At 42.2% G+C, this 23,891-nt stretch overlaps 1 protein-coding gene across 1 annotated transcript in view; it reads left to right on the forward strand.

Annotated features, from left to right (window-relative positions):
- Nucleotides 1-517: 517 nt before the first annotated feature.
- The window catches only part of sept15 (septin 15), a 25,544-nt gene continuing 2,170 nt past the window's right edge, over nt 518-23,891 (forward strand). The window contains 10 exon segments of the mRNA XM_046849420.1: nt 518-775; nt 6,554-6,653; nt 13,388-13,494; nt 16,184-16,284; nt 16,453-16,587; nt 17,611-17,728; nt 17,859-17,951; nt 18,128-18,224; nt 22,417-22,468; nt 22,943-23,068. Coding sequence (XP_046705376.1) covers nt 737-775; nt 6,554-6,653; nt 13,388-13,494; nt 16,184-16,284; nt 16,453-16,587; nt 17,611-17,728; nt 17,859-17,951; nt 18,128-18,224; nt 22,417-22,468; nt 22,943-23,068 — 968 coding nt within the window. The 5' untranslated portion in view covers nt 518-736.

Raw genomic sequence — 23,891 nt, forward strand, 5'->3', positions numbered from 1 at the left:
CTTTCTTTCTTTCTTTCTTTTGTATTTGTTTATTTATTCATGCACTTATTATTTATGCGTTTATTTATGTGTTGTATTTGTGTATGCTAATTTACACAATCATTTATTTGATTAATTCTTTACTTATTTACTTGTTTAAAGTTATTCCGAATTATTCATAAATACATTCATGAATAAATGCAAACAAATAAGAAAGAAAGAAAGAACAAACAAACAAACAAGCAAACAAATATAGAGAAAGCCCAAATAATATAAAATGTTTATTTAAAAATTAACTATTTCATTATGTTGTTTTACTGAACATTAATTTATTCATTTGTTTGTTTGTTTGTTTTATTTAAATTACATTACTTTATTTTTATTCCTCCCTAAACTCGAGTCCATTCATCAAAGTTTCGGACTTCCGCAAACGGCGATGACGTCACCATCCTTTAGTGTAGGAGGCGGGGATACCGCTCAGTTAACCAATCAATATAGAGAAGGGCGTGGCCTATCCGAATACGGGTAGGAAAGCAGAAACGTAAAGCGACAATCGCCTTTTTTCCGCTGATTGCTGTTCGCTGCTCGCATCCTGCGTTCACTCAGCTCCCGGACTCTGATCCGATCCGATCTGATCTGATCTGATGTATCAGAGGGAGGTTTGATCTGGAGAGCACGCGGTCTGGTTTGTGTTGGATCTGATTAGGTTCTGCAGTAATTGGTCCGGACGGAGACTGGGTGGTGTCACGGTACTACAATGATTGAAAGAACAGACTCTGGTGTTTCCAGCGTTGCGGTGAGTTTCACACCTCCGCATCTCACGAGCTTCTTACATAAACGTTTCCTTTTTTTTACAATCAGTTCATTGAGTTTGTGATGCGGATGTTGCATTGGATCGGTGTGTAATATCATCTCCAACATCTCCATCTCCATCATCTCAGTGTCCTGCAGATGCTCCTGATTGTTCCTCATGTTACACAACAACAAAGACTGCAGTTGAAACAATGACATTTCTGTAAATCTTTATTTTAATTCTCAACTTATGCGTTTGAATCTTATCTATCTATCTATCTATCTATCTATCTATCTATCTATCTATCTATCTATCCATCTATCTATCTATGTGCATGCAACTGCAATGACAGTGAGGTCTTTCTTCATTTTTATGTTCAACTCATTTTATGCTTAATCAGTTACTTTTTAATAACTAATGTTTTAATAATCAGATGATTATATAATGAGTATTTAATTAATCAGAAATCTAATCCACGAGAATCAGTTTGACTACAAACGCGTTGATCATCACGTCCGCCGTTTATTTCTCGTCCATGTGCCTCTAAAACATCACCACCTTGTTTCTAATAAATCCTACCCTTATATTATTTCTCCCACCTCTCTGTTGATCTGCACACTCCGCCCACTGCTGATTAATATTCATAAGCGAATTCCAGATACTTGTTAATATTTATCAGTTGGCAGAAATATATTTGTGGATCCGTTTGCTGAGAATGAACCCGAATGTCAAAAGATTGTTGGTAAAACCCGAACAACGAGGTCACATTTGCAGATGAGCTGCGGTCTGATCTGTTATCTGGTCCTATCATTGGTGGTTAGGTGTGGGCGTGGCCAACGACGTGACAAGGTTAAGAAAAAGTTTGGTGTTACGCAAACGTGGGCAGAATTAGCATTGCTAGAGGGAGCGGAGAAAATCGAGCACTATCGATCCGTCTCTGGATCTGGTGTCAGAACTGGAATGCTAACTATTGTTTAAGTTTTAATGGAAACCTTAGTGACATTAGTGACACCTTCTGGCGAAATCATAAACGTTGATTAAGATGCTCTAAAGTCAGCCGCGGTGTTGCTTCCCGTGTTTCTTAGACTTAACCACCACATTTACTCGCCAATTTGGGGTGGTCTTCTCAACTATGAGAACTATCCACTTTAGCTTAGATGTCACCCTGATTATACAATTCAGCTTTCGAGGAAAACGTCAGCTTTCTGATGACAAACATGGAGATTCCCGTGTTATTCTAAAAAAAATTCCAACATGCAAATTCCAACTTACAAGTTGAATCGAATGCAGAAGTATGCAGTTCAGCTACAGAAGCACATAGACACCATTGTTATCTCCATGAACAGTGATGGACGAAGTACACAATCCATGTAGTTGAGTTAGTGTAGATACATCACTGACTCAAACACTGAGTGGTTTTTATTACAATGATCACGAGCACAAAACCTTCTACAAAACAATGGTGTAAATGAGGTCACGTGTGTTGTTCGAGTCTGGAGTTTCATCTTTTATTCCTCTCTAAATGTTCTGTTTGATGTTGAACTGATGTTGGTGATCATTAGATATACCAAGCGCCCAATCAATACGAGTTTAAAACGCGCTCGACCCTGATTGGTGGCACCCCAGACCTCCGCACCTCATCTACATCACATGACTTTACCAACACCCTTGTGGCTGAATGAATCTCCACGCATCTTCTCAGAAGGGTGGAGGTTATTATAACAGCATACAGGAACTAGATGTGGAATGGGATGTTCAAAAGGAAGCACGTAGTAATCTTATGGTCAGGTGGCCACAAACTTTTGCCCATACAGAGCGTTTCAGGGATAAAACGTCAGGCTTCAAGAGAGTTTCACAATTTTGTGAATTCATGAGAGATTTAATAAGTAGGACACTTCCTGATTAGCCAAGAGGAGCAGAGATGCATATTAATGAAGAGAGAGAGAGAGGAGAGAGAGAGAGAGAGAGAGAGAGAGAGAGAGAGAGAGGAGAGAGGGAGAGAGAGATGGATAGAAGCCTAAAAACTGACACTTTATCCAAAGCTGTTTCACATCTGAGGCTGATCAGGAGACCATCATGTGTCACTGGAAGAAATGTAATATTAATATAAAATAAATGAAAAGTTTGAAATATGGTCTGAGCTGCTGTTGAAGAAAACGAATCCACAGCTCTACAAAGTCCGAACGTCTTTCATATCTTTCATAATGCAACACACACTAACCAGATGTTTTGTGATCATCTGCACTGTGGCTAATTATTAATAATGAACCTGAAAAACAGGATGAAATTCTTTATTGTTATATTTTTAACTAACAGCTATAATTCCACATGATTCTTCCAAATAATAGTTATGTAAATAGGTTTAGTGGGACGTGGTGACTCCGCCCCTGAGTCCCTGAACTCGCAGCTGATTGGTTGTGCAGGCTTGTAAGTTGTTTTCCTGTTTTGCCCAAATTCGTTTGCAGAACTGGTCTAAAACTGGGCCTATGGCAATGTGTGTGTGTGTGTGTGTGTGTGTGTCTGGGCATTTTCTGGACTGTCCACCCTAAAAGGGCTCTTAGGGGGTCAGTCCCTTTAAACCAGCACACTGGAACACACACACACACACACACACACACACTTATACACGAGATGGCCTATGCCCTTGTTATATGCTGCTTGGTGTGTATTTGGTATCAGTCAGAATGATTGATTTGGCAGCATTTGACTGGCTCATTTGCATAGCTCCACCCCCCGGGTTTATCAATAAGACAACAGGAAGTAAAAGCCCGACACGGATTAGCAGGCGCTCAGTCTCTTTTCCACGTTCAATCACCGGTCTATAACCGAGTGCCCATTGGAGCGAACTGCTGTCACATCTAATCAGAGCTCGAATAGTTCAATCCGATGTGCCCTCTTTTCCTCCATCTCTTTTCCTCTCTCTCTCTCTCTCTCTCTCTCTCTCTCTCTCTCTCTCTCTCTCTCTCTCTCTCTCTCTCTCTCTTCTGGTGTGAATGATTAGTTCCTATACTATGCACTTTCCCTTTTTTTAAACTCTGCTCAGTGAAAAGCAAAGTGGTCCATCATAATGTTACCCTCTCAGGAGGAGTTTTAGAAATGATAGTAGAAGACGAGAAGGAGGAAGAAGGATGGAGCGAGCAGAATGAGAGAGAGAGCAGGAAGCTGGACGATGCTCTGGCAGAGATCTGGAATGAAATCGACTTCCTGCATGATGCTTTAGACTCTGTTATGGATCTGATCCGGAACGTAAATACTGAGATTCGGCGACTTTCCCACCCTTAATATTCGCTCCCACCATCTTTTGTTTTGTCTTCCCCTCATTTCTCTCTCTCTCTCTCTCTTCCTTTATTGTCTGTTTTGCTCTCTTTGTTTGTCTTTCTACTGCTTCAATATCACTTTTGTCCTTTTCTTCTTCTTGCCCTTATCGCTTCTTGCACTCTCTTTCATTTTTCTGTCTTTATCTGTCTATCCGTCCATCTGTTTATTTGTCCGTCTTATTTTCTCAACCTTTCTCTCTTCCTTTTTTCTCAGCCCTATTACGTATATCTCGTTCCAATTCCTTCTTTCTATTTCTCTTTCTCGCCACTTCAGAATCATTCCTCGTTCTCTTTTCCTCCTCCCAAACACCCGTAAACATAGGCCGGGTTTGTCCCAAATGCTTTTTAGTTGCCTGCATCCCTCCTTTCTCTCTCTCTTCTCTTACTTTTTTTTGTTTGCCTCTTTCTAACTCCAATGTCCCAGATTGTCCCTCATTACTCAGAACTTCACTAAAGTTACAGTAAATAGACAAATGTTTGTGGACACCTGATCCTCATGTGCTGTTATAAGAATCTCCACTCTTCTGAGAAGGTGTTCCACTAGAGTTTGTAGAGATTTGTTGTGATTCATTCAGCCATAAGGGTGTTAGTAAAGTCAGTTAGTGATGAAGGTGAGAAGGTTCCTGAGGTGCAGTCAGCGTTCACGTTCATAGTGTTCAATTGGATTGGAGCTTTATAGCTGGAGATCTTCCAAATCTTTCAACCCATGGAAAGATCATCTAGATGAAGCTGGCTTTGTGCATGGTCATACTGAAACAGGTTTTGGTCTCCTAGTTCAAGTAAAGAGAAATTTTATTCTCCAACTTTGAGCCTTCAACTTTGTGCTAAAAGTTTGGAGAAGATCCATATATAGCATATGACATATGACACTCCAAGTCGTTCCAAATCTCACGTCTTCTGGGTTTCCTATAATTGTTTTGATTAGTAATGCGGTTCGGCGTAAGTTATTGAGTGACGATAAAGTGCTGATGTTTCTCAACATTCTTTCACTCAGCGTTTGTGCGAGAGGAGCCGAAAAGGCCTGATGTCCTGGATCAAGAGATTCACAATTCTGATAATGCACAAATATACATGACTTTTTAACCAGTAGCCTTACAGTTATTAGTGTTTGTGTGTGTGTGTGTGTGTGTGTGTGTGTGTGTGTGTGTGTGTGTGTGTGTGTGAGATCATGTTGCGGGTTTGGATGAATTCTAACTTTTGGCAGCCAATAAAACCATTTTGATCGTAAAAAACGCATTCCAGCGTCTAACCATAAAAACCACATTGAAGATACGTATTAATGCGATCATTCTAACGTCCTGAGACCAGCGAATAAACGTTTTAATCAGGAAGCGTCCAGTCAGCTGCTGGGTGTCTGCAGCCAGGGGTTATAAAAACTCTCGCAATTCTGCTAGAGGTTTATTATACTACTGTCATGAATCATAGTGTTTTATTGCCCAGTTCTAGTTTAATGTGTGTTTGAAATTTTGGACACACATTAGGACACACACTGCTGTACAGAAGCCTGGAAAATGCTCAGATTATTACATTTTCTACTTTATATCAGAGAACTACACATTTGTATTTAAGGACAAACGCTAGAGGTTGATAAATTTGAAACAAAAATCCATACCGATAGTTTTTCCGGGTTGCGTCCACTGCTGGAGAAGAATTTTCACTGTTATGACGAGAGCGGCCTCTAGAGGCAAACCACCTGCTGTTTGTTTTTACATGTGAGATGACGCGCTGCACGGAGAGCGCTATACTATCTATATTAATTATAATTAATAATCTTTTATTTATATAATAATATTTATTCGTATAATTACCATTCATATTTACTTCATTTAGCACATTTTCATGATTGTCAATCTTTTTTTTTTATAATAATGTTTAGTGCTATTTTACATGAAGTGTGTGTTTGATTTTTATTTTTTTTTAACTATCAGTTGATTAATCAGTTATCGGCAAGTACGATCCAACCCAGCTATCATTATTGGTAAAATCGATCAAATCGGTTGACCTCTAATGAACAGTGCTCACATATTTCAGTTAGAATCTCAGCCAGCGTTCTTTCCAACTCTTTCATGCGATTCAATTGATTACTTCTGTATGATGTACATTTTATGAACAAAAGTATTGGGACACAGAGAATTTATTCCTGATTCATTATCGGTTCTGTTGGCTGAATTTTGATTCTCAGGTTGTTAACCCCAAACTATTTCTCATTTTTCAACCCCACAATTTTTCAGTCTTCTGAGAGTGTGTTTAAATGAGGCTCCTCAGCAGATAGCTGACATCATGCAGACTTTATCAGAAACACGATCTCAGGCTGCCGTCTGTCTGGTGCACCGCAGAGACGATGGTGATACTGATAATCAGTTCAAGATCCCATAATAATCACACTGCGCTCGTTGAGGGAACTCTGCACATGTGTGTGTATTGTTGTGTGTGTGTTTTTGATGAGCTGATTGGTGTTTTCCAGCAGAGGAATCTGGAGGGATATGTGGGATTCGCCAACCTGCCCAACCAAGTTTATCGCAAATCTGTCAAAAGGGGCTTCGAATTTACGCTCATGGTTGTAGGTAAGTCACGTGTGTGTGTGTGTGTGTGTGTGTGTGTGTGTGAGTGCGAGTGCACAGGTGGTCATACTTAAATGAAATATTCTTTACTTGTTTGTCTGTGTGTGTGTGTGAGTAGTAAGCGTCAACACAGGTGTTCATGCTTGAGTGACACAATTTTCACTTGCATGTGTGTTGTTTCAAAGAACCACCAGGAATGTTAGCCACGCCCCCTTAAAGGAGACCATGCCCCTTCAATGTGACATGGCATTTAGGCCATGTCTCCTTCAATGGAACTGATTTTCAGATGTTTGCTCAAAATTAGAGATCAGAAAGCATCTATCGTTCAAATGGGAACGGACAGAATTTTATTACACACACACACACACACACACACACACACACACACACACACACACACAGGACTGCAGTGTCCTTGTTTAGCATGTACAGTGTGAGCTGTGACTAATGTATCACTGGAAATATGCATCAGACTTCACCATAGAAACAAGAGAGACAGTAGGACAAGGAGCGAGCAAGAGACCAGCAATCTGTCTGTCTGTCTGTCTGTCTGTCTGTCTATCTATCTATCTATCTATCTATCTATCTATCTATCTATCTATCTATCTATCTATCTATCATCCACCCACAGACACAAACACACACACACGTATATTTTATTTTTACACACACAGTGTGCGACAAAGAGACAAACACACACACACACACACTCTCTCTCTCTCTCTCTCTCTCTCTCTCTCTCTCTCTCGTATACACACACACACACACACACACACAGTAAAGGAGTGAGACATCGCTGTGTAGCGGCTGTGTGCAGGGTGTAATGAAAGACAGCTGGAGAACCTCAGTGTCTTTCATTGTTCAGTCGAACTGATCTCAGAACAGCACGAGTCAAACGGAGCACGTGGAGCAGAGAGAAGGAACCCTGATCTACGACTGATCCTAGACCAGAGACCTTCACAGAAACACCAGAATGTTTATACGGCTGGATTGAGAAGAGTATGAATCCCTGATGACGTTCTTTTTCTCCTTTTAAAACTGATCCCAGAACAGTCTTGAAGGACTGAATGCAGTTCGATCTTTTTTTAGAATTGATCCAGAGTCGGAGTATCAAACGTGACAGTGCTGATCACAAAACAGAGACTGGATGGTGTTAAGACTGATTCCAGACCAGCAGAACCCGACATGAACGAATTAAATGCAAGTGTTGTAGAACTGATCCCAGAGCAGCCTGAAGAACCAATGTACCTGAGAAAAAAAAGGGAAGTGTTTATAAGACTGATCCTGGAACAACATGTGATCTTTGAATAGATAATAAATAGATCCAACAGAGAATTCAGAAACTGACCCCAGATCAGTCACAGTGCAGCGTCTTCTAGAAAGAAGAGCCGTCTTAGTAAGACTGATCTGAAAACAGTGAGAGGAAATGTAGAGCATGTAACAGATGTGAGAACTTTTTTGTAGGACTGATCTCAGAAGTGAGAGCATCTGCAATATAAACTGGTCCCAGATCAGTCAGAGATGTATAAAGTAGATGAGTAATGTATTGGACTGATTCCAGATCAGTCAGAAGCTGTTGCTGAATGAAATTAGAGATCTGATTAAGCTGAACTTAGACCAGTCTTTAGAACAGTACTCTCCTCAGAGAGCAGAGATGCAGTGCTGATCCCGGAGCAGCTCGAGAAGACATGACTGAACCAGAGACGTGTTCGTGAGGACATCAGCTCTGCCCACTTTTTTCTCAAGATCCCGCTGTCACTTTACTGAGCAGAGTTTTGGCTCTGCTTTGCGTTTTTCTCTCCAAAGCTGGAGAGAGGAGAAAAAAAAGTTTCCTGTCCTTCTTTTTCTTCTCTCCATTTCCCCCCTTACTTTCTTTTCTTTTCTTTTTTTTTTCCCACCACAAGCATTTCCGCTGCTTGGTCTTGTATCAGTCCAGCTGGAGAGAGTCAGGGGGAGGAATGTGGAGAGATGTATGCTCGAGAGATGTTTACAGTAACCGACGCTCATACGAGGGACTAACATCAACCAAACGCGCGTGTGTGTGTGTGTGTGTGTGTGTGTGTGTGTGTGTGTGTGTTTAGGACTGAGTTATGGAATGATTTTAGAGGGACGAGCCAAATCACAGCTGCAGCACTCAGATAGACAAATTTGTCTCTGTCCACACACACACACAGACACACACACACACACTGCTGACAGTTACACTCTATACGTCTCCTGTCCTCCACGTTTCAAGGCTGTAGGTGTGAAGGATCCTTCACGCTGTAGACATTCTTCACATCCAAACCTGCTGAAATGTTTCACTCTTTGTTTCATTCAGTCAGTTTTATACACACACACACACACACACACACACACACACACACACACACATCTCACACACATCTCACCAAAGAAGGCTTTTGAGTAAATACACTATATGGTCAAATGTATTAGAGCACCCGAGAAAGAACTGAATAGACACACTGCCTCTATGTGTGTGTGTGTGTGTGTGTGTGTGTGTGTGTGTGTGTGTGTGTGTGTAGTGTCAGTTATCAGTAATTGACCTTTGACTTTGGGATCTAATCCAGGAGTCTCTCCCTCTCTTTCTCTCTGTCCCTGTCTCACACACACACACACACACACACACACACACACACACACACACACACACACACACACACACAAATATGTTCAACATATATGGAAAATTCCAAAACAACTCAGTTTTCCATTTTTACATCAGCCAATTTAAGAAACAGCCTACAGCCTTTACTAATATCTACACATCTAACAATATCTACCCCCATCTACACCTGTATCTACAGCGTATGTACACCGTATCTACACCTCTACTACCCTGCAACCCTGTTTCTACAGTGTACACTGTATTCACATGATATCTACACTATATCTACCCCATATCTACACTATACCTACCCCATATCTACCCAATCTACACTATACCTACCCAATATCTACCCCATCTACACTATACCTACCCCATATCTACCCCATCTACACTATACCTACCCCATATCTACCCCATCTACACTATACCTACCCCATATCTACCCCATCTACACTATACCTACCCCATATCTACCCCATCTACACTATACCTACCCCATATCTACCCCATCTACACTATACCTACCCAATCTACACTATCCCTACCCCATATCTACCCCATCTACACTATACCTACCCCATATCTACCCCATCTACACTATACCTACCCCATATCTACCCCATCTACACTATACCTACCCAATCTACACTATACCTACCCCATATCTACACTATACCTACCCCATATCTACCCCATCTACACTATACCTACCCCATATCTACCCCATCTACACTATACCTACCCAATCTACACTATACCTACCCCATATCTACCCCATCTACACTATACCTACCCTATATCTACCCAATCTACACTATACCTACCCCATATCTACCCGATCTACACTATACCTACCCAATCTACACTATACCTACCCCATATCTACCCCATCTATCATGTGTAAAACGTATTTAAATTGTATTTATATAAAATATAAATGTAGTTGCAGAGACTCCAAGCTAACTGAAAGTCTGTATGTGAGAAGGAGGGGTATGTGGGAAGGGTCGAGGGCAGCAGAACGGTGCAGATCTCCTCCACTGCCCCCGGGGTAAACAGTGGTCATTAGCTCGGATGCTCCGGAAGAAAAGGAAGACAAGATAAAAGGCAGGAATGAATGGAATTTCTCGAAAACGTGTCCATTTGTCTCTCTTCTGCAGGGGCTCTGGCTCTCCAGCTGTAAGCCTTAATCCTGTCTTACTTCTGTCATCTAGCCCTCTCTGTCTGAAAGCTCCTGTCATCTCTCCATCTGTGTGTGTGTGTGTGTGTGTGTGTGTGTGTGTGTGTGTGTGTGTGTGTGTGTGTGTGTGTGGTTTTGCTAGGCCTGCATTTCTTCTTTTTTTTTTTTTTTTACAGCCAAATGTTTTTCCAGCTGTCGCTCTTTAGTTTCTCCAGACGACCTGCTTTAAGGTCATCTGTAGTGTTTACTTTGTTGTGTATGAGTTTGTATTTGTTTAGATTCAAATCTAACATTGAGGATCTGAGGAACTGAGTATTATCAGCAAGATTGTCTGAGGAACACCTCCATGTCGAGCGTGCAGCGATTTAGATGTCTTCAAACAATAAAAATCATCAAAAATCAAGAGATTCATGGCCAGGCGTTCAGAAGAACCCTCTCGGGCAGGTAGGGGGGGCATAGGTTGTCAATCACAGAGACACTAGCCAATCCGGTGCGTCTGTGAACTTGGGTATGTGGAAGACGGCGGACAGCGCTTGTGTGTTTAATAGCCCAGTGAGTAGCAGATCAGAGGAAGAACGAGATGGTCATCATGCTCCATGAAGGATGGAAAATTGGTTATGGAAAATGGATAGATATGTAGAGAAACCCATTTGTGTTCATCCAGATAAGGATGGGTTCCCTATAGAAGTCGGTTCCTCTCGAGGTTTCGTCCTCGTATCATCTCGTTGAGTTTTTCCTCATCACTCATCACCATCATCCATCCATAGAATTTAAACTGAACAATCTTAAGGTTGTAGATGTTTCACTTTGAGCTCTGACACAGATATATGTTGAGATCATTATACCAGAATTTGTCATCACCATGCTAACTGGTTTGCCCTTCACCTTCTGTGGTTGAAGGGGGAGGTTTGAGTAAACATACTGAAATATTTATGGCCATTACTGAGAAGAGAAGGTGATGAGCTGAAGGTTCTAGTCATGGGATCAGTTGTGTAATAATAATGTTAATACATTGTCAGCACATCCTTCATTCCACAGAGTCCATAGAGAACAGTAGGATCTTTGGTCCAGATGTTGAGAAAAGATGTGATACTAAGAGCAAAACCTGATCCCACTGATAGAGTCGACTTACAGTCAGGGCGTGAGGAGGTTGTGGACACCTGAGCATTAGATTGCTATTGGCTTCTTTTGAACTTCAGATTCCACCCTTAGGCTACATCTACACGAATCTGGATCAATTAAAAAAAACGACGTTTTCATCTAGAAACGTTCCACATTCACACTTTGGTTTTCAATCATCTCCCAAAAGTTGCTCGTCCACACAGTATGTTTTAATTAAAGGTTAAAACTAGGAGAAAAATTAAAGTTTTCACATAAAAACCTATTAGTGTAGACATGCCCTCAGTCTCCATTTACTGTTATAATCACCTCCATTCTTCTGGGAAGATGTTCTACTAGATTTTGTAGAGATTTGTTTAGCTACCAGGGTGTAAAGTAAAGCCAGGTACAGGTTTTGGATCTTCTAGTTCAAGTGTCACAGTACTTTTGTCCATATAATCTGGCTAGCATTACAAACGTGGTTAGATATTTTCTAACTAGCCTAGGAAGACAATTTATGGTAGAACCACTATGCTATGGTGGGAGGTCAGATCTGCTAAAAGACTGCTCGCTAGCTCATTTCTAACGTTGTTGTTCTGGAGTTTTCAGGTAGTTTATGGGTTTCTTATTGCTGCCTACAGACTTTCATGACCACCGTCATCCACTGCAGCTCAAGTCCTGGTGTTTGCGTGAGTTATCTGTGTGTGTGTTTTGAGGTCGGGTTCCTGCAGGGGTTTCTTGCTGTCATTGTTCACCAGGCGTTTAAAACGTTACTACTCACTGTTCTAGATTATAAACATGGAAGTCTGAAAGAGTCTAAACAGCTTTTGTTATGTATGAGAGCATCATCAGGGTGAGCTGATATCACTGAAGTGGTGTAGATGTTATCTGTGTGTGTGTGTGTGTGTGTGTGTGTGTGTGTGTGTGTGTGTGTGTGTGCGTGCGCATGAGTGAGTAGAGAAAGATGCGCCGTGCCTTTTTTATCTCTCTAGAATAGAACTGTAAACACATTTTCTCTAACACACACACACACACACACACACACACCACACACACCACACACACACACTGCCCTCCTTTGTTTAGACGATGCAGACAGTGAAACCCTCCCAGTGTCTGATGAGTAAACTTACACCACCTTTCACACTGAACACACACACACACACACACACATTACACCCTCACACTACAGAGATACACATGAAGTACATGCCCTCTGGCTGAAGTGTGTGTGTGTGTGTGTGTGTGTGTGTGTGTGTGAGAGAGAGAGAGAGAGAGTGTGTGCATTTGCATTCATCCATCATTCAGACTTCTCCCAGTTAAAGCAACACACCAGAAAGAGAGAAAGAATAAGGAGAGAGAGAGAGAGAGAGAGAGAGAGGGAAAAGGAGAGAAGGAGAAGAGAAGGTGCTTTTATTTCGAGGGAATGAAACATGTTCTTCTCCTCCCTTTGAATAAAAGCTTTTTGTTTTTCTTTCTCTGACGCACTCAGTGTCTCCGCCTTTTCCTCAAGTGTTCAACTTCCAATTACAACTTTTTACCTGAATCTCTCTCTTTCTCACTCTCTCTCTCTCTCTCTCTCTCTCTCTCTCTCTCTCTCTCTTTCTCTCTTTCTCACTCTCTTACTCTCTCTCTCTCTCTCTCTCTCTCTCTCTCTTTTGTCAGTTGATCTTTTCCTCTATTGCTGCCCATTGAAACAGATAAAATCTCAAAGAAAACAAGTAGTGTGTGTGTGTGTGTGTGTGTGTGTTTAGCGCCCATGTGCTGTTTTTATATAACCCTGCTGCTTGTTTTCTCTCTCCGCCCCTGTTCAGTGGTTCTTGCATCTGATTGGCTGTTTTTCTCTCCTAGGCGAATCCGGATTGGGCAAATCGACTCTCATCAACTCCCTCTTTCTGACTGACCTCTACTCCAAAGACTACCCTGGTCCGTCCCAGAGGATCAAAAAGACAGTGCAGGTATGCCACACCCGTTCACCCATGACCTTTCATGGGGCTGATCTATTTACCTGCCCTGACCTCTGACCTCCTCTGAGTCTCATCAGAGTGTCTGAGCAGACCCGAGTAATCGCACACAGAGCTCCTGCTGGTTCTGCATTGAAGACTGTGATGATGCAGGCCAAAGCAAACGCTCTGAAGCCCGGCTCTGAGACGTGGCCTGGCGTTTTACCCGTATTAGGAGATGATAAACAGTGCTGGGGTTCAGCATAGGGGTCCAGATGGAGGAGGAGATCCAAGTTGATTAGAGTCGAGCGCTGCTGCTGCTCTTGTTGTTGTTGTTGGTTTTTTTTTTTTTTGGTTCTTTTGGTGGGGGGGTGAAGGAGTTAACATTCCAGCAGAGGCCAGCGGGGTTCACAGGGGGGATCTTAGGAATGTTCCCATGAAAAAAGCACTAACAGCCAGAGGCAACCGTTTTATCAGCATTCTCTACATTCCCAGTTTTCCCAGAGCGCATCACAGTCCCAGTTCAGGCACAGAGTGATTCAGCATCGTTTCCTGCTGAGTTTCTGACTTTCGACGTTTTCTTGATGCATTCAAATTCTTCACGCTTTTGCTTTTGCATCGTTTCCTTCGAATTGAAGGGATTTAAATACATACAGGTTGCGTCAACAACGTTTCGAGATTAGCAATGTTTATTGAAAATTACTTCATTTACTTAACATTTACACACCACCACCTTCTAAATCCTGCGCTCCCAGCGTTCCTGACACTTCTGAAATGTGTCCTGGAAGTGTTGTTTTTGAAGCGAGTCAAAGAGCGTGAAGTCTGCAAAAACCTGGCGTGTAGGGTGGGTGCAGAAGTGAGAACGTATTGTTTCGTATTGAGAAACTCACGCGTGAGGAGAGCTCGGTCACATTCGGTCAGAACAGCACGTGGGAACTCCAGATGTACGCAGGACGATTACTTTTGGCATGAGGTCGGTGCTCCCTGTGACTGTGCTGCCATCTGTTGGCGTGTCTCGAAACCTTTGGGGGGGGCGTTGCCTACCAGCTCACGGACACACCCACCCTCTGTGCAAAATGTTAGTTAACGCTTAAAGAGCAAAAAGTTTACATACATGATCTCACAGACACTCGTGATTGGCTACTGACAGTGAAGAAAGACAATATGCCCCTCCCACCCCAAAGAACATGAACATATATGTTGCACTTTCATACGAAACATTTCTCATGAAGCATGGGAAACTTCTTCTTACTGGTCTTGTGTTTCCGCTCTTGCAAGCGCTAAATTGGGGAAGTGGTAGGTGGTGAGTTCAAAGCCCAACGCCACCATGCTATGGGTTGAGCGAGTCCCTCAGCCAATCAGTGGCTCAGTTGTATAAATGAGATCATTGTAAGTCGATGTGGATGAGGGCGTCTCCGGTGCCTTAAACGTAAATGTCTGCAAAGTGCCATCGATGAGTCAATCGGAGGAAAATTGCAGCGTGAGCGTGAAGGCCTGAGGCTGAACCTGATCGCTTGAGCCAGTTTTTACTGGGATTAGTCAGTGTTAGGAAAAAGTTATCGCCTGACCAGAAAGGCTAATGCAGACCCAATGGAACACACACACACACACGTACACCACACACACACTCACTGTGTGAATGCTGTGACACACACACAGACAGATCTGCGTACAAGTGATAAGTGAGAGTGTTTGTGCGCTAGAAAGACATTTGCAAAGTATGCAACAAAAACACTTGTGTGTGTGTGTGTGTGTGTGTGTGTGTGTGTGTGTGTGTGTGTGTGTGTGTGTGTTTATCCAGCACGCAGACACCAGCAAGTATATTTTTACTCCCAAACAATTTGGTGTGTTTGCCACATTGCGGCCATGGGAACGGCAGCAGGAGGGAGGCCGAACATTTTTGTGGTATCTTTTGCTTTTTCAGACGCGACTTATGACCGTAGATGAGTGTGGGAGGAGAGGACACACTCGTTTTCTCTCTTTCTCTCAATCGGTCGCTCTTTCTCTCGGCAGTCTGCTGTCATCCAGCTATTCGTAGATCAGATGACCATGTTTGTGTGTGTGTGGTTGTGTGAGAGTGTGAGGAAAAAGGGAAGCAGACGGAACGAGAGATTCAGAGAGTGAGACTCATGTTTTTTTTTTTTTTTCTCAAGCAGGTCAGACATAAATAAACAGGCCTGTGAGACCGAGGCATGTCAAACAGAGCAGCTAAAAAAGAACGACAGGAAATGATGTAGCCGCGGTTTAGTCACGAGGAATGAGAGATAACCATCTCACCTCATTGCTGCAGGTTACCAGCAGTGTACACACACACACACCCACATCCACACCCACACACATTAACACCCGCAAAAAGTCTGTGGTATCAGAAGTCAGCAGACGCCTGAAGCGCTTTTTGAAAATCAGCTGTAGTGACCAACGGTCTTCACACTTTTCACACCAAAGTGTGTTCCCATGATGCTACTGTGCAGTGTTTCTGCATCGTGTGTTTTTAGTTTTCCTTCTTCACACACTGCGTCTAACACAACAGGAGATGAGACTAAACCTTCTGCCAAGTGACTGAGAGGCCACGCCCATGTAATCTCATTAAGATGAGGCCACACCCCTTTACTGCAACTAACAAGTGTACAGAGGCCACGCCTCGTTCTGTGGATCCAAATATAATTCATAGCAATATATTAAATTGTTCTGATTGGTTCCTCAGGTGGAACAGTCCAAAGTGCTGATTAAGGAGGGGGGAGTGCAGCTCACACTCACCATAGTGGACACGCCAGGGTTCGGTGATGCCGTGGACAACAGTAACTGGTGAGTTTCCTCGTATTTCACAGGACATGGGGCATTTGGGATGTTTATTTCTGACATCGGGTCACATGGGGAAATGTAACTGGGCCTTTGTGTCCCAATAAGTGTCTTTGTTCTGCACTCGTTCATTCATTTTCCTTTTCTTTTCCTTCCTCTCTCTCTTTCAATCAGTTGGCAGCCGGTGATCAACTACATCGACAGTAAGTGCGAGGACTTTCTGAATGCCGAATCACGCGTCAACCGGAGACAAATGCCAGACAACAGGGTGCACTGCTGCCTGTACTTCATCGCCCCCTCTGGACACGGGTGGGTACTGCAACCTCACCCTTGGATCTTTCTTAGTAACAGAGGAAGCAGCGGCGCATCGAACTGGAACCATTTTTTTTTTCTGTTTGAGTCGAGTGGAAGTGAAGTAAAATAGATTCGGTGATGCATAGGGGGAGAGGAAGTGATATGAGATGTGTGTGTGAGACAGAGATGTCTGCTTTCAGCAATGAGATTATCCAATGGTCTCCTCACTGAGCATGCTCTGTGGATTTCCTCGAGCGCCCTCTTCTTCTCTCTTGATCTGTTTGTGTCTACACTGTACACAACCGCGTATATAAATAAGATAAAAGTGGCAAACAAACGGAAATGAAAAAAGTCATACAGGTGTGAAGGATAGGGAAAGTCATTCTCTCTCTCTCTCTCTCTCTCTCTCTCACACACTCTCTCACACACTCTCTCGCTCTCCATCCCTCTCTCTCTCTCTCTCTCTCGCTGTCATTAGAATAGCTGTAACTTTTTTTAGCTCCAATAACATCGTGAATCTATTTAGCACGTTCCACTTTCCCCCCCTACAGAAGTATTATTTCAAGCACTGGCTGAACAGATGAACAATTTTCCCACAAAAGCCGAGTTTCTCCGTGACCCCGTGCTCCACACTTGCTTCCATGTCCTATAAACTCTGTGATGCTTGACATTCCCGAAATGAATAAACTGCCCCTCTGTTGCCCTCTGCCTCACACATACACAATCACACACACACACACACACACACACACACACACACACACACACACACACACATGTACACACACAGTCCATGAAGAACGGGGTCTTTGTCTGTAGCAAGAAAAAAACTAACAGTGACGTGAGCCAAGCGTTTAACTCTTCAACTGGGACGTGAGTGTGTATGGAGGAAAGCCTAAAAAAACTGTGTGTGTGTGTGTTCTTAAATAAGAAAAGTTTATTAATATATTAAATCTCTCTATATATACAGAGAATATATTCAAATTAAATTAGTAATAAAAAATGTTTAATTACTGTTTAAAACTGTTTTTTTTTTAGGTTAAAACCTCTGGATATCGAGTTCATGAAGCGTCTACACGACAAAGTCAACGTCATCCCTCTCATCGCCAAGGCTGACACTCTCACACCGGAGGAGTGCCAGCAATTCAAGAAACAGGTGTGTGTGTGTGTGTGTGTGTGTGTGTGTGTGTGTGTGTGTGTGTGTGTGTGTACATGTACTGTGTGTTCTTCACTGACTGTCTCTCTGTTTTGAGAGAAACATTTCCACTGTTTTTCCTCTTTTCCAGATTATGAAGGAGATTCAAGAGCACAAAATTAAGATATACGAGTTTCCCGACACGGAGGAGGACGAGGACAGCAAACTCATTCGCAAGATAAAGGTAGAGAGATGATCATGCGGGAACATGTCAAATTTATATAATTTAATATTTATATTTATATATTTATATTCACAAGCAATTAATACTTTTAGAACTAATGATAATGAGCTGATGTTTTACACGTGTGTGTGTGTGTGTGTGTGTGTGTGTGTGTGTGTGTGTGTGTGTGTGTGTAGGAGCGGATGCCTCTGGCTGTAGTGGGCAGCAACGTGGTGGTTGAAGTGAACGGCAGGAAGGTCAGAGGGCGTCAGTACCCCTGGGGTGTGGCAGAAGGTACGTTCCACTCAACCATGACCCATATGAACGTTATGAGGACTGTACCATTTTATAATCTAGACGGGGGTGCTGGAGTAGTGCTAACACATGGTGCACTAGTGTATGCACTTATACAAGCACACGTCTCAAAATATGACCTTTTCTTCTACAACGAGTCCCGAGAGCAGGCAGGGACAAGTGCATGCTGGGTATTGCAGTTTAGTTCTATCTAATGAACAATCCTGGTCACCCCTGTTACATTACACACCACAAATGACTTTGGTGTCATGTTGATTGTTGTGGTTTTCTTTCCCTCATGTTTACTTTCTTTCTTTACCGAAGATAATTATTTTATGTTTGAATCATAGTTAAATATGGTGGTAAGCGGTGAGTCTTTTATTTATTTTTTTTATTTTCTTCCTTCCTTTCCTCTGTCGTTCACCTCTCGTTCTTTTTTTTTTCTTTTCTTTTCTTTCTGTCTGTTCTTTTCCATGACTGACAGAGGGCATTTTTGGTAAACATCATCTCTCATGTTTATGCTCCTACCCCCTTCCTACGTCCCCCAAACCCCCACCCCCGCCGTCTCGTTCACCCTGTTTATGTTGCTCTGAACGTCCTCACGGTTTAAGTCCTGCTCTACCAAGCATCGTGGAGAAACCTATAAACACTGGCTGGTAGAAGCAGAGCAACATCGCTCTCTAACTATGTTTATAGGTTCCTAATGATTTCCCATGTACTCAAAACAAAAAACCTTTAAGAAGTGCATGCTTCCCATCATGTGGTCCCAACCCTCATTTATTTCTGTCTCAGAAGGATTCGAGTAAGGATCCATGTGGGGTCACAATATGCAGAAAAACGTAGAACATTAATTAGGTCGGCTAAAAGAAAGGTCCAGTTGTTCCTGGTTCCTCCAGGTTCTCCTTGTGTCCATGTGGAGTTCCTCTGGGTTTCTTAGATGATTGGCTGCTCTACATTGCTTCCTGGTTGCCCATGCTGCCCAAAGATCTACTGGCATTCCTTCCAGGGTATACTCCCACCTCATACCCAGCATTCCTGACATCTACTGCGACCCCTAACCTGGATATACCGAAAATAGCTCACGATAAGCCATGAGAGTGTAAAGATGCTCTGATTATTTCTCCTACATATGCCAGGGCTGGGAAATCTTTTCAAAACATTCGAATTTACGTCTTTTTTTTTTTTTGTCTTAAAAAGAGTTATCACAGTTTTCAACACATGATGGCGCACCTGATCACCCGCTCACATGCGAGAGCATTCTATGAAGGAATCTAATGTAGAAATGGCGTCTTACATCATGTTCTCCGCGTCAGGTGACCTCATGCCAAAGAAAGTTTTCTCTGTTTCCTCTGTGTTTTGGAAACGGATCGGATTTAAAAGATCAGATGTTGAACAAGCCTTTGTCGAGTCCCTCGCAACCCGGGAGTCGCAGCACCACTAATTCATTCCAGCATTTGCAAACAAAAGACACCAAGCTGAATGGAAAGAACGTTCAGAGTTAAGAGATGAAGAGAAATGAAGAAACTTTATTTATGGCATGACCACAAAAAATATGACATTCCTCAACCAGATGGTTCTTCACAATATTAATAAAAGAGTTACCTCCGTAATTGTTATAGTTTTCTGTTAAGTTTAGTAGTTTCTCTCATCATCATTCATTTCCTGATCGAATGATCAAAAACAGGACACAACGACAGAACCGAACAGATGGTTTCAATTGTATTTGTGTTATGTGACCCCCTCATAGTAAAATCCCATTCCCATAACCCCCCCCCGCCCCATGGCTCTTTAAACCCTCCACCCCAATCCCTGTTCCATCAGCCAGTTTTTTTTGTTCCTCTGCTTGTCATCACCACACCATGTAACTCCACCTCCCACCGTCATTCTTAGACTTAGTAGCCAATCAGGGTCGCAGGTATGTGGCGCAGGACAGACTTTGAGCTCCGATAACTCCGCCCCCTCCGGAGGCTCGGACACAGGTAGGTGGTTGTAGTGGATGATTGACACCAGCGTCGGTTCGTCTTCATGGGTAAGACAACGTTTGTTCCACTTTGGAGCATGTTTGATAAGATTTAGCAATTTAGCATTTCAACTCGTATCCATAATGGGGTTTCCATTTCCCTGTAATCATCATGTTATATATTTATTATATATATATTTATATAGGGCTGTAGAGCATTTTTAATCTTATTAATTACGATTGTACCGGGGTAATTAAATCTAATTAATCGCATTTGATCACACATTAATACTGGCATGTAAATAGAGAAAATACCCTCAAAATATTAATTTAAAACATTTTGCGTTTGATGAACTTTGGACCAATTATACAAAAAAGCAGCTTTCATCATTATTTATTACTGAGCACAAGCCTTATCACTACAATGATCATGATTTATTACTGTTAATAACATAATCCTTCCCCTTATACTACAGTGGCCATAATTGAACAGAAACACAGTTAAACTGACCTCATTACTTATTTCTCATTCAACCAGTTTCTGAGACAAACTAATATAAAGTACGTCTTCATGGTAGTTTGGTACTTTGTCTTTCACAATATTAACAGTCCATTTAGATATCGCATTTATAATCCAGACTCACTGAATATATGTATGTGGACGAGTCTCGGCTCATGAGTGGAGGGTGGAGCCAAAAAAAAGAAGTGAGGCGAGAGCTATCATTGGGCTTTGATGCGTACAACCTGGTAGCGCCCCAACGTATCGTATCGCGTATACGCCGCTTTGTTCGCCCTCCGTGCGGAAATGTAAATAAATAATCTTTTGTCATATTGTTGTCGGATCAACACATCAGTTATTGTTATTTATACTGTTGGAGAACATTGAGGCTCCCCCCCCCTCTTTTTTTATTGTTCTAATAAAACAGAGGTCCACAATGGCATCATTCCAAAAGTTTTGACTTCCTGTTTAGATCGGGCTCATGATCAACCTGTGAGAAAGCACAAGACCGGAATCTTATTTGAACTTTTTTTTTGCTTCCTGTAACAAAAAATTGACCTGCATGGAACACCAGATATTTTTTTTAAGTCTCAGAAGTGCTTTCAGAGCGATTTTGAGACCTGGATATTAAACATCAGCTCAAACAAACTACAGGAAGTGAAACTTGCTAATCCGAAGAGTAAAGAGAGAATCTAATAAACAGATCACTTTATTCGTTCTAGGAAAAAAAACAAAAATTCAAGGCCTTTTCCTCCTGTGATTTATTTATTTTTTCTTTCCAGTATGAATTCATCACAACATATTTTTGATGATCTCATCTCGTCGCTCCTTTATGGAAAATTCAACGCAACAATTTTTTCACGGAAAGACACAGTCGCTGGCATATTTTGTTTATTTTTTTATTTAGAAAAAAAACTCTGGAACCATGATTCATGGCTTGAAATCCCAGAACTTCATGAAGAAAAACAGTCTCCGGTCTTTTCCAGAACTAATAACCAAAAAAATCACAGTTCGGCTCTTTCGTCAGTGAGCGGTTTGTTTTTCCGTTAAAGATGCTAACGAGCCGCCGGGGTCCGCATGTTCACCGGCGTGACCACGTGACCTCGTCTTTCTGTGTGCAGCTGCTTCTGTGTTTAATATGTAAACATCTGGGTTTAATGCTTCTCGGTTGGTGGGGTTTGTTTGCCTGTTAAACTTTTCTACAGGATGCGTCTCTTCTGTCTCTGTTTATTTCATGGGTTGTTTTGTGTGAAAGCTAATCCACCATGTCTGCTTTGTGTCGGACGTGATGTGTGTGTGTGTGTGTGTGTGTGTGTGTGTGTGTGTGTGTGTGTGTGTGTGTGTGTGTGTGTGTGTCTATTAAACACTGTCCTTAATAATCTTTCATTTTGTTTGCGTCCCATCATATCATTCGTCCAGCTCCATCTGGTAGACATCTTCTCCACCTTGTCCCTTTATGTCATGAAAACCTGAAAAAATGTGTGTATGTTTATTTCCAATCCCATACAATTAATCAATATGAAATAAACTATACAATCAATAATGAATCATTTTGTAGTATTTTTCGATTCAAAGCTGCTTTTAGGGCAGTTAAATCCACTGATCCATCGTTGTGCTCAGTTTCGAAGCCGCCTAGACGAGTATCGAGGTCAAACGCCGTCTTTTTATAGTGTAAGCAGTATAAAGCTGTGACCCTATGCTAACTCAGACGTGTGTTTCTGTTGCTGTTTTAGTGGAGAATGGGGAGCACTGTGACTTTACTGTCCTGCGAAACATGCTCATCAGGTGAGACACACACACACACACACACACACACACACACACACACACACACACACACACACACACACCTACACCTTCTATACCGGGACAGAAATTACGATGCTTCAGGAAACCAGACACGGGTCTTTCATTAAAGGTCAACCAGTATCTGGTGCCCTGAGCACACAGAGCTGAGGGCCTTGCTCAAGGGCCCTGCACAGCTTTAGGCAGCTTGGCCTAAACCCCTGACCATCTGACCTTCTAGTAACCCAGAGTCTTAACCATTGAGCCATTGCTGCCCACATGGGGGTGGTTTTTCAAGTGATTTATATAAAGGACTGTGTAGAAACTGATCTGTATGAACTATTACACACTAATGACCATAATGAACTGATGTGTGAGCAGCAGTGGTCTATAAAGCTGACAGCTATTAAGTATGAAATGCACACAAATTGCTAGAATGTACTAAAAGCCCAAACATTTTTTTTTCTTTCACAGAACCCACATGCAGGACCTGAAGGACGTGACGAATAACGTGCACTACGAGAACTACCGCAGCAAGAAACTGGCTGCAGTCACCTGTAACGGTGTGGACGCCAGCAAGAGCAAAGGCCAACTGACCAAGTATGACCTTCACCTCCACCTCAATGTACATGTCCACCTCCACATTTACCCCCATGTTCACAGCCAGATCAACCTTCATGTCCACCTCTACATCCATGTCCACCTCTACATCCACGTCCACCTCTGCATCCACCTCAATGTACATGTCCACCTCCACATTCAGCTTCATGTCCACCTCTACATTTACCCCCATGTTCAACGCCACATCATCCTTCATGTCCACCTCTACATCCCCATCCACCTCCACATTAACCTTCACGTCCACCTCGACAATTACCTCCATGTCCACCTCTACATCCATGTCCACATCCACCTACACATTTATCTCCATGTCCATGTCCACCTTCACCTCCATGTCCACCTTCACCTCCATGTCCACCTTTTTATATCCTCTTCCACCATAATGATTATAAAACACAGAAGATTTTACGGCACGATTTTAGACGAAGTTGAATATGTGCACAATATGTGTGGACAGGCTGCTAGATCTATATTTATATATATATAATATATATTTGGGGACAAAAGTTATAAATTCAGTGACAATTCTCAGATGCAGCAAGAGATGCAGAAACGTATGCACCAAAACAGTGTGTTCAGAAAGTATTCAGACCCCCTACATTTTTTCAATGTTCTGTTGAGCAGATTCTAAAATTCAATTACAAACCAAAAAAAATGAAATATCACGTGTACAGAAGTATTTAGACCCTTTCAACAACACTTGAAAAAATGAGCTCAGGTGCCTCACGTTTCTTTTGACCATTGCTGAGATGTTTCTACACCTTGATTAGAGTCCACCTGTGGAAGTGTGTTGATTACCTCC

The sequence above is a fragment of the Silurus meridionalis genome, chromosome 5 (assembly GCF_014805685.1).
Source record: "Silurus meridionalis isolate SWU-2019-XX chromosome 5, ASM1480568v1, whole genome shotgun sequence".
Taxonomy (NCBI): domain Eukaryota; kingdom Metazoa; phylum Chordata; class Actinopteri; order Siluriformes; family Siluridae; genus Silurus; species Silurus meridionalis.